The following is a 13857-nucleotide window of genomic DNA, read 5'->3' as shown; positions in this document are numbered from 1 at the left end:
AATTTCTGCAAAAAAATGCCATTCGACAATCGAGAAGAAAAAGTCGAATATCGTTCGAAAATCGGAGGAAAACAAAAACAAACAAAAAACGTACATTCTCACAATGACAGAAACGGAGGCCAATTTCATCTTTAGCGATTTATCATCAAACAAACTGTTTATTAATTGAACAAGTAACATGTTCTCGTGTTTTTGTTTTGTTTTTACATAGTCGGCCTATGGTAGGCTATTTGAAAAAAAACCAAAAAACAGTAAGCACGACAGTCCGTTTCTGCATCGCCAAACCAGATGCTCGTTAGATCAAAAAAATAAAAATAAATGCGGTTGGATACGTCATAATGATTTTATGCGAACCTGCCTTGTTACCGACAATAGCCTACTTTTAAAACAAATTAGTTTTCAATCAATGTAACTATTCACAGCCTAACGATTAGGCATATGTCATATTCTTGTTAAAAAAAATGAGCATGTCAACATGTTCTGGGAGGAGGCGTGAGCGCAACCTATTAACAATTATTACAGTCGTGGAGAACACCCACTCGGATGGCACAGAAGTCACAGGCACACTCAAGTAGGAGACTGCTAACTTACGTCTACCCAAGAAACTAGCCACTGACTGCTGGGTGCGGCCCTAGGAGGATGAAGCTGCTCCCGGGAGCTTTCATCTCAGGTGGCTATGCATCGTTGTTGTAGAGTGGTGGTATGCCAGCTTTGCTTGGCATAATTTACACTCAACTTTATCATTGTTATGCTTCTTGGTTGTTGCATGGTTGGTCGCAGAGTTAACGGTCACGAGGTCACGACAGGAAAATATCCTGCTGCGCGATCTGTGACAGTAGGCGCGGTGTCAATTATGTAGATCACATTGGAATTGCGCGAAAATATAACGATATTCGAAAAAGCTATTTTATGATCGAATTCGCACAAAATGCGACTATTCGAAGATCGCAACTCATCCCTAGTGAATACATTGGGATACAAAATACCTTTTTTGACAGGGTCAGATTTTTACTATGTAATTTGGGGTGATGAAATGCCCTTTGTGGCCTAATGTACTTCTAGTAGCAATTGATCCGTGATCCGTACAGGCCAGCTGCCACACAGTTCGGCAAGCATGTGATTCGCAGATTAACTGCTAAATTTAACCATCATAGAGTGAAAGTTTATAATTTGGACGTGTTTTGTCCTGCCAATTTACACATTCAAACAATTTTAAACGCAGAAAAGGCGAAAAAAATCGGGACTCGCGTGTTATCTTCACCCGAAGCGCGCGCAAGCAGAGAGACAGAGAGAGAGAGAGAGAGAGAGAGAGAGAGAGAGAGAGAGAGAGAGAGAGAGAGAGAGAGAGAGAGAGAGAGAGAGAGAGAGAGAGAGAGAGGGAGAGGGAGGCAGAGGCGCTCAAACACCGAATTGATTCCTCTTTTGCGTTTCCTTGCTCTTGAACGCACACATGCACACAAAACTATATTAAAAAACTTGTCTAAATACCCGTCTCGGCAAGTATTCTCTCGGTTATGTCATAAGTGGACAGTTGAGAAAGAAACCATGTTTGTCAAATTTTTCGGTATCGAAGAACTTCAAGTGAGCTTTAAGTAATAAGCAAAGTTACATTACAAAGTTACATTCCCCCATATGATCATATGATGCTCATAAGTTTCTTCATATTGCGCTAGTAGCTGATAACACCATAAAAATTGCACTACGAAAGATCTCCATGATTAACCTGTTTTTGCACTTCCTGCTTTTCCCTGCTTGAGAATTTCTGTCCAATGAATGGATGACCTTAGCACACATGTGGTTTTGTGCGCAAATATTGGTTCACTTGCAAAAAGGGCAGTGTGAAAGCGAACCACAACAAACAAACAAAAAAAAAATCAACATTGTATTTGGCCCGGACCAAAGCAAGTGAACTAGCGGACTTTCCTGGTGTGAATACACCCTTACGCTTTAAGGGCTTATAGACCAAAAGCCAGCACCACTTCCACACAACAGTCCTTATCAGTCCTAACGAAATCTCTGCCGCTGAACTGGCCACTCCAAGCACATTTTCTGTTATCATTATAAAAAGAATGTGTGTGTGTGTGTTTTTACAATGCTCGGGGTAATTTTCCATTTTGGTGTGTGCAGCATGAGTGGACCATCTCTGCTCGGATGTGTGTATGTGTGTCAGGAAAAACAATGAGTTCACAGTCTTTTGTGGCGACACCCCCAGATTGCCCTGGCCAATCAGAGATCTGCATCAGAAGGAGGCTGACCTCCTCCACTCACCTCAGAGCGCTGCCATGTGTCTAAGTAGTATATACTGCTCATTTGAGGCCAGTCATGTCCCATGATACTATATAAAAACAACACATGACAAAAAGGAGATTTATATGATGCAGCAACAGCATTGCTTTCTGGGAAAGTCAAGTAATTATACTCTCAGCTGGCGAATACTCAAATGACAAAAGCAAAACTAATACTGATGACCAGCGATTTATATTAAAACACCATCATCAAGTGTACTCTGATGCTCACCGCAGGCTTATTCTATCCCGAAGTTACAGGACACACAGCACAGGGATATTTATAGTCACAGATATATTTATACTACACCCAAACAAACTCTCCATCCCTCCCCGTACACCCCCCAAACACACACACACACACACTCCTCCACAGGTACTCACAAGCGGCTGCAATGGAAAACGCAGGGACTTTGCACTTGGACACCCAGAGCCTCCATCTTTATTTCCTGTGCTGAAGGTGCACTGCGCGCCCTTGGACAGCTCTGAGAGTCACGCTGGGCCGGCTGCGCTGGGAGTGTGTCAAAAGGGGAGGCACCAACAGCCAGTACACAAGGGCACACGGGGAGAGACACACACACCAGCCCACAGCGCTAAACACACTACACTGCTGCACATGACGGCACAGGGAGTGTAAGGGTGAATCTCATCAAAACACTCAAGACAATGTCAATGTCCAGACCATTAGGATATATATATATATATATATATACTGTATATATATATATATTATTTTTTGCACTGACATTGCATTTTTATATATTCCCTCCAAATTATCATTAACATAATGCAAAAATATCTTTGTCATTACTTTAATGGAAACATATATATATTTTAGATTTTATATATTTAATTAAAATAATATTATTCAAATTATAAAATATGCATATCATGCTAGTATTTTCTTTGTTTGTACTTTTGTAAAGTCTTTCATTTTAATAGTGAAGTAACTCATTCCATTACAGTAATTTCTACTGTAATACATTAATATTGCTATAATACCATAATTTAAATGATAAAACATTCATGGTAACAAATCATGGTAGTTTTTGTTTTATTTTAATTTATTTTTGCATTTTTTCATTTAATTCCTAGATTGATCGTTTATATAATATTGTACTATAATAGATATTTTCTACTGTAATAAATCATTTTATCTATATTAATATTTTACTGTATTACTAGCCATTCATTTTTTTTTATTGTTAATGTTTTACTATATAACATGAATGTATAAAATGATTTGATTTGATAATACCAGGATCAACTTTTGTGTTCTTTCACAAATGCTTTGCATTCACCCGACAAACTTTGGATTTGCTTGCGAAACTTTTGTGTTTTTGATTTGATTTGGCATGTGTTATATAATACCAGGAGAATAGCCTTAAATAAAAAAATAATAGGAAATATATATATTTAATGAAGGAGGCCCAGGAAAATTGCTAGTCAATTTCACAATTAATTACAAAGAAATAGCAAGTAATACATTTAATTATGAACATTTTTAAGTAGAAAGACTAAAATAGCATATTCTTGTAAAATATGCTTCAATAATCTTTGTTTTAATATCCAACTTTGAAAAAATAATATATATTTCTTTTTGGTTTAGAGTAAAATATGGACATGTTTTCATGAAATTCACTACTAAACAACATGACATGATAATGTGTTAAAATCAGTATAATGACTAATAACATTATCATCATCAAAAGGATAAAAAAAAACAATATCTCAGATCCTGGCCGTGTTTATACACCTGACAAAGCAGTCTTGTCATGTTTCTGAGGTTTTCTTTCTGAACACACGCATGCCCGGCACACTAGAGGGCGCTTCCTCGGTCACCTTCACAGTCACCTTCCCTGAGAGGCGCAGGTCATTCATTACAGGTGGTGCGGGAGGAGGGGAACAGGTGAAGCTGCCAACTCTCTGCACATTCACACATGCTCTCTCTCTCGCTCCGGGCAAACAGTGTTGTGTTAATTATAACAAAGCATGTTTGATGGCACGCTTTCCTTTCAAAGCTCGACGGGCCTCCACCACACACACACACGCACGCACACACACACGCACGCACAGACACACACACAGAGCATAAAGACGTGAGCAAGATTTTGGCTTATGTTCAGAATGTAATATTAGCATACTGCTAACTGCATCTCCTCTGAAATGGCTTAAAAGAGTAAGAACCATCATTTGAACAAAAAATTATAAATTATAAAAAATTATTTAAAAAAAGTAAATTAAGTGAAAGGCATACTTTACTAATTTTCACTTATATATGCAACAGCATACATTTTCCTAACTAAAAAAACTAAAACTAAAACTAATAACAAATGTCATGAGGGGAATTTTTTGAGTGATGATACTAATGGCAATGTTGCTTAATTTTACATTAGCAAGAAAAATGAGCAAGAAAGAAATGAATGATTGACTGAAAATGATACCACAAATATGTACGTTTTACAACCCTAAGTTATATCTAAATGTTGTCTGAACATTTAAAACATCCAGTTTTTTAAATGTTTTTTTTCTTGGTTATGTGAACGTCAAGGAAACATGTTATCATTTTGCAAACATTAACTTTTGAATGTTCTCTGTTTAAAAACATTAAATGAACATCCAACTGAAAAAGTTCCATGAACAATGTATAAAGAATGTCTTTGCACTAACGTTATTAAAGACCATAACTATAAATAAACGTTCTATTAGCGTTAACTTTGAACATTGCCAAAACATTAGCTAAAGTTCTGAGAACGTTCCCTGTTAGCCGGGTTAGCAGTACAATCAAATAAAGTGCCAAAATTTAGATGTTAGAAACGTGTATATGTTAAAAGTAGTGTGTGGAGAGGAGCCTACTAGAATGCTATTCCAACATGTCCTTTGTTTCAGAAGTACTGCAGAAACAAAATGACTAAAAATAAATCTTTCCCACACCAATATAGTTTCTGTGAAAACGTAAAAAAGACTTTGCTGTGTGTTGACAAGTGAAGCAAATGTTAAAAGAGGAAGAAGCTCTTTCAGTAATGTTCACAGTCTGTTGTTAGCCATCACAGCTGACATATAGTGGGGCTCTTTGTTGTAATATTTACAGGATGGGTGGGGACCACTTCATTCGATTGCAACTTGTTGCCTCCTATTTCCATAATTAAGTTGTATTCATTCTCTCCTCACTTGTTTGCTGAGCTTGAACTCTCTCTTTTAGCTCAGGCTAGCGAGGCCAAGACAACACTTGAGCTGAGAAAACACAACTAGTTTTGCTACTGGAAGAGATATTCATCATCCCTTGCACCGGATTGAAGTGTGCTATCCTAAGGTCCTAAGTAGACCTAACTTGCAATTTATAGACAGACACATTTCTACTGGAACTATAGGCCAGTCAATTCAACAAGTACAGGTTGAAGTATCTGATTTCAATGTCCATTGCAAATATCTAAATTCAGATTGCCAATATAATGCTGATTTACTGTACATAATGCAAAATGTGTACAACCTATTTTAGCTAGAACTTGATTTTAACCACAGGGATTGCTGACCTCAGCCGAATGGCTGTTCAAGGAGTGGAGTTAGTCATCATATTTAGATTAAAGTTTACAATTGCAATTTTTAAAATATAATAATATAACGCGCGCAGAATTGTTCATATTAAGAACACAAGCATGTAAGAAAGTAAAAAGGTCAAGTAAATACGTCTGTTGTAATTGTAATTTGATGTCACTCTTTCCCCTTTACTGACAAAATCTTCCATAATTTATGACACAACGCTTCGCCGCCGTTGATGGAAATTTCCGGCTTTCCGTGTTTTCACTGATTTACGGTAGGAGGTATGGAAGCTTGTTTCCGCCACAAAATAAAACATTTTAAAAGATAATTGCGACTTTTTATCTCACAATTGCGACTTTATATCACGCAATTCTGACTTTAGAACACATAATTGTGAGTTTATATCTCGTAATTCTGACATCTTTTCTCAGAATTGTGAGATATAAACTCACAATTGTGAGATATAAAGTCCAATTCTAAGGAAAAAAAAGACCTCAGAATAGTTTCTTTACCTTTTTTTTACCTCAGAATGGTTTATATCTCACAATTCTGACTTTATTACACGCAATTGCGACTTTATATCATGCAATTCTGACTTTATATCTCCCAATTGCTACTTTATTTCTCAGAATTGCGACTTTATATCTCAATTTTTGCCGACTTTATTCCTCACAATTCTGACTTCATATTCATATTCGCAATTATTATTATTTATTTATTATTCAGTGGCGGAAACAAGCTTCCATAAAGGGGTACTATTACACTTCTTCTGAAAGAGTATCTGAATCTCCTGTTACAAAGCAGCAGCAGAAACAAGCATATGTATAATAATCATCTACATGTTACTGAATGAAATGTCGACCCAGGACGAGCGGGTGAAGGGTGTTGTTGGACTCGATCTACTCCATCTGTGTTTTGATCATCGTTCTCAATCCGATCCAGACGTAGTCTTTGACAAATACATGATTTTCTCAGCTTTTTGCTCAAAATGTTATTTCTTTTATGAAACTTACCTAAGTGTTGATAAAAAAAATAATGCATGAAGCGAGAATAAAACCTTGTTGTTGTTTAAAAATGTAACTTAAACTTAAGCATATTTTATTTCAGGTAGAAACATTTTAGTTTGTTAATGATAACAACACTGAATCAGATATTGCTGACATCAAACATATAATATAACTTAGCAAAAAAAAATTAACACGGAGGAAGTAGGCCTAACTATTTAAGTCAAACCAGAATAACTATTGGATCAATGAAATAATTGTTGGTCTGTCAGAACTGCGAAGCTTCAGGAAATTTCCAAAGGTTCACAAACTAAAAACATGAATTTCAAATGTGCTGCGAGAACAAAGCTGAACCGAAAAGTTTCATCAAGCACTTTAGCATTTAAGATCTCTAATGGGAATGGGCATGATATTTTCTCTGAAGCAAACACAAACATCTCTTTGTTGTGCTAATCATCTCAGATCTCTAACAAAACAGACGTTTATTCAGTATAAAAGAGAGAATTCCTACTGTACCTCCTGGCTTGTGTCATTCACCCGAGGTCTTCTTTACTCCAGTTACTGACTGCTGAAATGTTCACACTGACACCGTTAACACTGCATTTATGCTTCAAAATAATGATAATGACATGACTCAATCTACTCTTCTCTGTATTTATGATCACTCACTCAACACTCAACCTTTATCAACTCTGCTGGAAACACTGACACACTCACACTTCACAGAATAAGGTGACGACTAGGGAACATTTTGGGTAAATGCAAAGATTTTATCTGATTTACAGCATTGCTCTGCATTGATTCATTCATGCATCATCTATTGTCTCAAGCCTCTGTTACTGAGTGTTTTAAAGCATTATGACAATCAGTTATTTAATTTACAATAATTATCACCACAAAATAATTAAAACAAATACATTTATGTAGAAAGATTCTATCAAAGTTATGAACAAACGTTCTTCCAGTAACGTTAATATAATGTTTGTTCGGAGTGATCTGGTCTTTAATAATGTTCTCAAAACATTATTTATAAATCGCTCATGGGCTGTTTTTTTATTTTTTTATTTCCTGAAACGTTTTATTTGGACGTTTTTCCAATTTTTTCTAAATGTTAGGCTACTACTTGTTACGGAACGTTCAGAGAACATTCAAAAGTAACATTACCATGTTTGCAAAATAACATTTGTTTAAACAAAAAAAAAAAAATTATGTAAATGTTTAAAAGATTTAATGTTTTGAACATTCAGAGAACATCCAGAAAGGAAAACGTTTTCATAACTTAATGGGAATGTTAGCAGAATACCTTTTTTTATCTGACATAACATATGCAAACAACTTGATTGGAAATGTTGTTCTAGGTCACATTTAACAGCTGGACGTGGCCTGAGAAACGCCATACAATACAACACCAGTTAATTGTCCTATTAAACTGCAAAATATACTTTTCTGAAATGAGAATTTGTATGTTTTCCAGTAAATAAAGAAAACTAGCATTCAGTCATGTTGTTGTATACTGTATATAAAATGAATTCATAACAGAACATACGAAAAGGCCAGCACAAACAGATATCTATATTATATGACCACAATAAGGCTCAAAGAAGAAATGTGCAATAAGTTTACTGTTGTTTACATCATGCTAAAGGCTCTAGTAAAGGTTTTCAGGCTCCAATGTTCTCCGTGTCCCATAACCCCGATGACACAACCCTGATTTCACAACCGAAGAGCTCGAAGTGCTGCATCTCACACCAAAAAAAACAAACACTGGACAAACAAAGATTGTATCTTGAATGAAGACTATTTTTATGTTTTCTGGTTTTATCTAAACAAGTCTTAATATCTTCTGTAATTTGCTTTTCAAGTAAATTCATCTTGTTTTAAGAACTTTTCCTGGAAACAAGTGCAACTCACTTACTATATTCAGTTGGTGGTCATGAATACTGTATGATGTAGACTTGAACTATCTTCTGCTTCCTGTATTTAGTGGAATATGTTACATCTTACACTGACTCAGGAGTCTGGCTCAGCCCGTTTCAAGGCATTTATGCTTACTAAGGTTTTAAAGTTACACTACCATTCAAAAGTTTGTGGTTGGGAAGATTTTCTATTGTTATAAATAAAAAGCCTCTACATCTAGTATAAAGTCTCTAATGCCCAAGGCTTGCACCAATGAGGTTCATTCTCGTGTTACGCAGCACGTTTGAGCTTCAGCAAGAACCAATGAGGTTCATTCTCGTGTTGCGCAGCACGTTTGAGCTTCAGCAAGAACCAATGAGATTCATTCTCGTGTTACGCAGCACGTTTGAGCTTCAGCAAGAACCAATGAGATTCATTCTCGTGTTACGCAGCACGTTTGAGCTTCAGCAAGAACCAATGAGGTTCATTCTCGTGTTACGCAGGACGTTTGAGCTTCAGCAAGAACCAATGAGGTTCATTCTCGTGTTACGCAGCACGTTTGAGCTTCAGCAAGAACCAATGAGATTCATTCTCGTGTTACGCAGCACGTTTGAGCTTCAGCAAGAACCAATGAGATTCATTCTCGTGTTACGCAGCACGTTTGAGCTTCAGCAAGAACCAATGAGGTTCATTCTCGTGTTACGCAGCACGTTTGAACTTCCGTAAGAACCAATGAGGTTCATTCTCGTGTTACGCAGCACGTTTGAGCTTCAGCAAGAACCAATGAGGTTCATTCTCGTGTTACGCAGCACGTTTGAGCTTCAGCAAGAACCAATGAGGTTCATTCTCGTGTTACGCAGCACGTTTGAGCTTCAGCAAGAACCAATGAGATTCATTCTCGTGTTACGCAGCACGTTTGAGCTTCAGCAAGAACCAATGAGATTCATTCTCGTGTTACGCAGCACGTTTGAGCTTCAGCAAGAACCAATGAGGTTCATTCTCGTGTTACGCAGGACGTTTGAGCTTCAGCAAGAACCAATGAGGTTCATTCTCGTGTTACGCAGCACGTTTGAGCTTCAGCAAGAACCAATGAGATTCATTCTCGTGTTACGCAGCACGTTTGAGCTTCAGCAAGAACCAATGAGATTCATTCTCGTGTTACGCAGCACGTTTGAGCTTCAGCAAGAACCAATGAGGTTCATTCTCGTGTTACGCAGCACGTTTGAGCTTCAGCAAGAACCAATGAGGTTCATTCTCGTGTTACGCAGCACGTTTGAACTTCCGTAAGAACCAATGAGGTTCATTCTCGTGTTACGCAGCACGTTTGAGCTTCAGCAAGAACCAATGAGGTTCATTCTCGTGTTACGCAGGACGTTTGAGCTTCAGCAAGAACCAATGAGGTTCATTCTCGTGTTACGCAGGACGTTTGAGCTTCAGCAAGAACCAATGAGATTCATTCTCGTGTTACGCAGCACGTTTGAGCTTCAGCAAGAACCAATGAGATTCATTCTCGTGTTACGCAGCACGTTTGAGCTTCAGCAAGAACCAATGAGGTTCATTCTCATGTTACGCAGCACGTTTGAGCTTCAGCAAGAACCAATGAGGTTCATTCTCGTGTTACGCAGCACGTTTGAGCTTCAGCAAGAACCAATGAGGTTCATTCTCGTGTTACGCAGCACGTTTGAGCTTCAGCAAGAACCAATGAGGTTCATTCTCGTGTTACGCAGCACGTTTGAGCTTCAGCAAGAACCAATGAGGTTCATTCTCGTGTTACGCAGCACGTTTGAGCTTCAGCAAGAACCAATGAGGTTCATTCTCGTGTAACACAGCACGTTTGAGCTTCAGCAAGAACCAATGAGAATCATTCTCGTGTTACGCAGCACGTTTGAGCTTCAGCAAGAACCAATGAGGTTCATTCTCGTGTTACGCAGCACGTTTAAGCTTCAGCAGGACCAATGAGGTTCATTCTCGTGTTACGCAGAACGTTTGAGCTTCAGCAAGAACCAATGAGGTTCATTCTCGTGTTACGTAGAACGTTTGAGCTTCAGCAGGACCAATGAGGTTCATTCTCGTGTTACGCAGAACGTTTGAGCTTCAGCAAGAACCAATGAGGTTCATTCTCGTGTTACGCAGCACGTTTGAGCTTCAGCAAGAACCAATGAGGTTCATTCTCGTGTTACGCAGAACGTTTGAGCTTCAGCAGGACCAATGAGGTTCATTCTCGTGTTACGCAGAACGTTTGAGCTTCAGCAGGACCAATGAGGTTCATTCTCGTGTTACGCAGCACGTTTGAGCTTCAGCAAGAACCAATGAGGTTCATTCTCGTGTTACGCAACACGTTTGAGCTTCAGCAGGACCAATGAGGTTCATTCTCGTGTTACGCAGCACGTTTGAGCTTCAGCAAGAACCAATGAGATTCATTCTCGTGTTACGCAGCACGTTTGAGCTTCTGCAAGAACCAATGAGGTTCATTCTCGTGTTACGCAGCACGTAGAGCTTCTGCAAGAACCAATGAGGTTCATTCTCGTGTTACGCAGCACGTTTGAGCTTCTGCAAGAACCAATGAGGTTCATTCTCGTGTTACACAGCACGTTTGAGCTTCAGCAAGAACCAATGAGGTTCATTCTCGTGTTACGCAGGACGTTTGAGCTTCAGCAAGAACCAATGAGGTTCATTCTCGTGTTACGCAGCACGTTTGAGCTTCAGCAAGAACCAATGAGGTTCATTCTCGTGTTACGCAGGACGTTTGAGCTTCTGCAAGAACCAATGAGGTTCATTCTCGTGTTACGCAGCACGTTTGAGCTTCAGCAAGAACCAATGAGGTTCATTCTCGTGTTACGCAGGACGTTTGAGCTTCTGCAAGAACCAATGAGGTTCATTCTCGTGTTACGCAGGACGTTTGAGCTTCAGCAAGAACCAATGAGGTTCATTCTCGTGTTACGCAGCACGTAGAGCTTCTGCAAGAACCAATGAGGTTCATTCTCGTGTTACGCAGGACGTTTGAGCTTCAGCAAGAACCAATGAGGTTCATTCTCGTGTTACGCAGCACGTAGAGCTTCAGCAAGAACCAATGAGGTTCATTCTCGTGTTACGCAGGACGTTTGAGCTTCTGCAAGAACCAATGAGGTTCATTCTCGTGTTACGCAGCACGTTTGAGCTTCAGCAAGAACCAATGAGGTTCATTCTCGTGTTACGCAGGACGTTTGAGCTTCTGCAAGAACCAATGAGGTTCATTCTCGTGTTACGCAGGACGTTTGAGCTTCAGCAAGAACCAATGAGGTTCATTCTCGTGTTACGCAGCACGTAGAGCTTCTGCAAGAACCAATGAGGTTCATTCTCGTGTTACGCAGGACGTTTGAGCTTCAGCAAGAACCAATGAGGTTCATTCTCGTGTTACGCAGCACGTAGAGCTTCAGCAAGAACCAATGAGGTTCATTCTCGTGTTACGCAGGACGTTTGAGCTTCAGCAAGAACCAATGAGGTTCATTCTCGTGTTACGCAGCACGTTTGAGCTTCAGCAAGAACCAATGAGGTTCATTCTCGTGTTACGCAGCACGTTTGAGCTTCTGCAAGAACCAATGAGGTTCATTCTCATGTTACGCAGGACGTTTGAGCTTCTGCAAGAACCAATGAGGTTCATTCTCGTGTTACGCAGGACGTTTGAGCTTCAGCAAGAACCAATGAGGTTCATTCTCGTGTTGCGCAGCACGTAGAGCTTCTGCAAGAACCAATGAGGTTCATTCTCGTGTTACGCAGGACGTTTGAGCTTCAGCAAGAACCAATGAGGTTCATTCTCGTGTTACGCAGCACGTTTGAGCTTCTGCAAGAACCAATGAGGTTCATTCTCGTGTTACGCAGGACGTTTGAGCTTCTGCAAGAACCAATGAGGTTCATTCTCGTGTTACGCAGGACGTTTGAGCTTCAGCAAGAACCAATGAGGTTCATTCTCGTGTTACGCAGCACGTAGAGCTTCTGCAAGAACCAATGAGGTTCATTCTCGTGTTACGCAGGACGTTTGAGCTTCAGCAAGAACCAATGAGGTTCATTCTCGTGTTACGCAGCACGTTTGAGCTTCAGCAAGAACCAATGAGGTTCATTCTCGTGTTACGCAGCACGTTTGAGCTTCTGCAAGAACCAATGAGGTTCATTCTCGTGTTACGCAAGACGTTTGAGCTTCTGCAAGAACCAATGAGGTTCATTCTCGTGTTACGCAGGACGTTTGAGCTTCAGCAAGAACCAATGAGGTTCATTCTCGTGTTACGCAGGACGTTTGAGCTTCAGCAAGAACCAATGAGGTTCATTCTCGTGTTACGCAGCACGTTTGAGCTTCAGCAAGAACCAATGAGGTTCATTCTCGTGTTACGCAGGACGTTTGAGCTTCAGCAAGAACCAATGAGGTTCATTCTCGTGTTACGCAGCACGTTTGAGCTTCAGCAAGAACCAATGAGGTTCATTCTCGTGTTACGCAGCACGTTTGAGCTTCAGCAAGAACCAATGAGGTTCATTCTCGTGTTACGCAGGACGTTTGAGCTTCTGCAAGAACCAATGAGGTTCATTCTCGTGTTACGCAGGACGTTTGAGCTTCAGCAAGAACCAATGAGGTTCATTCTCGTGTTGCGCAGGACGTTTGAGCTTCAGCAAGAACCAATGAGGTTCATTCTCGTGTTACGCAGGACGTTTGAGCTTCAGCAAGAACCAATGAGGATCATTCTCGTGTTACGCAGCACGTTTGAGCTTCAGCAAGAACCAATGAGGTTCATTCTCGTGTTACGCAGCACGTTTGAGCTTCAGGAAGAACCAATGAGGTTCATTCTCGTGTTACGCAGGACGTTTGAGCATCAGCAAGAACCAATGAGGTTCATTCTTGTGTTACGCAGCACGTTTGAGCTTCAGCAAGAACCAATGAGGTTCATTCTCGTGTTACGCAGCACGTTTGAGCTTCAGCAAGAACCAATGAGGTTCATTCTTGTGTTACGCAGCAAGTTTGAGCTTCAGCAAGAACCAATGAGGTTCATTCTCGTGTTACGCAGCACGTTTGAGCTGATTTCCAAAAATCAGGATAAAAAACAAAACAGCATTTATTTGAAATAAAAGTATTTTATTACATTATAAATGTCTTTGCTGTCACTTTT

General features: G+C 39.6%; 1 protein-coding gene across 2 annotated transcripts in view; it reads right to left on the bottom strand.

The window, feature by feature from the left end:
- mitfb (melanocyte inducing transcription factor b) overlaps positions 1-13857 on the bottom strand; it is a 65382-nt gene that overhangs the window by 39690 nt on the left and 11835 nt on the right. The window contains exon 1 of one of the 2 annotated variants that reach the window (XM_079848780.1): positions 2670-2878. The exons of the other annotated variant lie outside the window; for it this stretch is intronic. Coding sequence (XP_079704906.1) covers positions 2670-2725 — 56 coding nt within the window. The 5' untranslated portion in view covers positions 2726-2878. Of the gene's footprint in view, positions 1-2669; positions 2879-13857 lie in introns of those variants that run through there. 2 annotated transcript variants of the gene reach the window in all.

The sequence above is a fragment of the Squalius cephalus genome (assembly GCF_949319135.1).
Source record: "Squalius cephalus genome assembly, chromosome: 18".
Taxonomy (NCBI): Eukaryota; Metazoa; Chordata; class Actinopteri; order Cypriniformes; family Leuciscidae; genus Squalius; species Squalius cephalus.
Note: the sequence above shows the minus strand (reverse complement) of the source record. Positions and strands in the feature narration are given on the sequence as shown.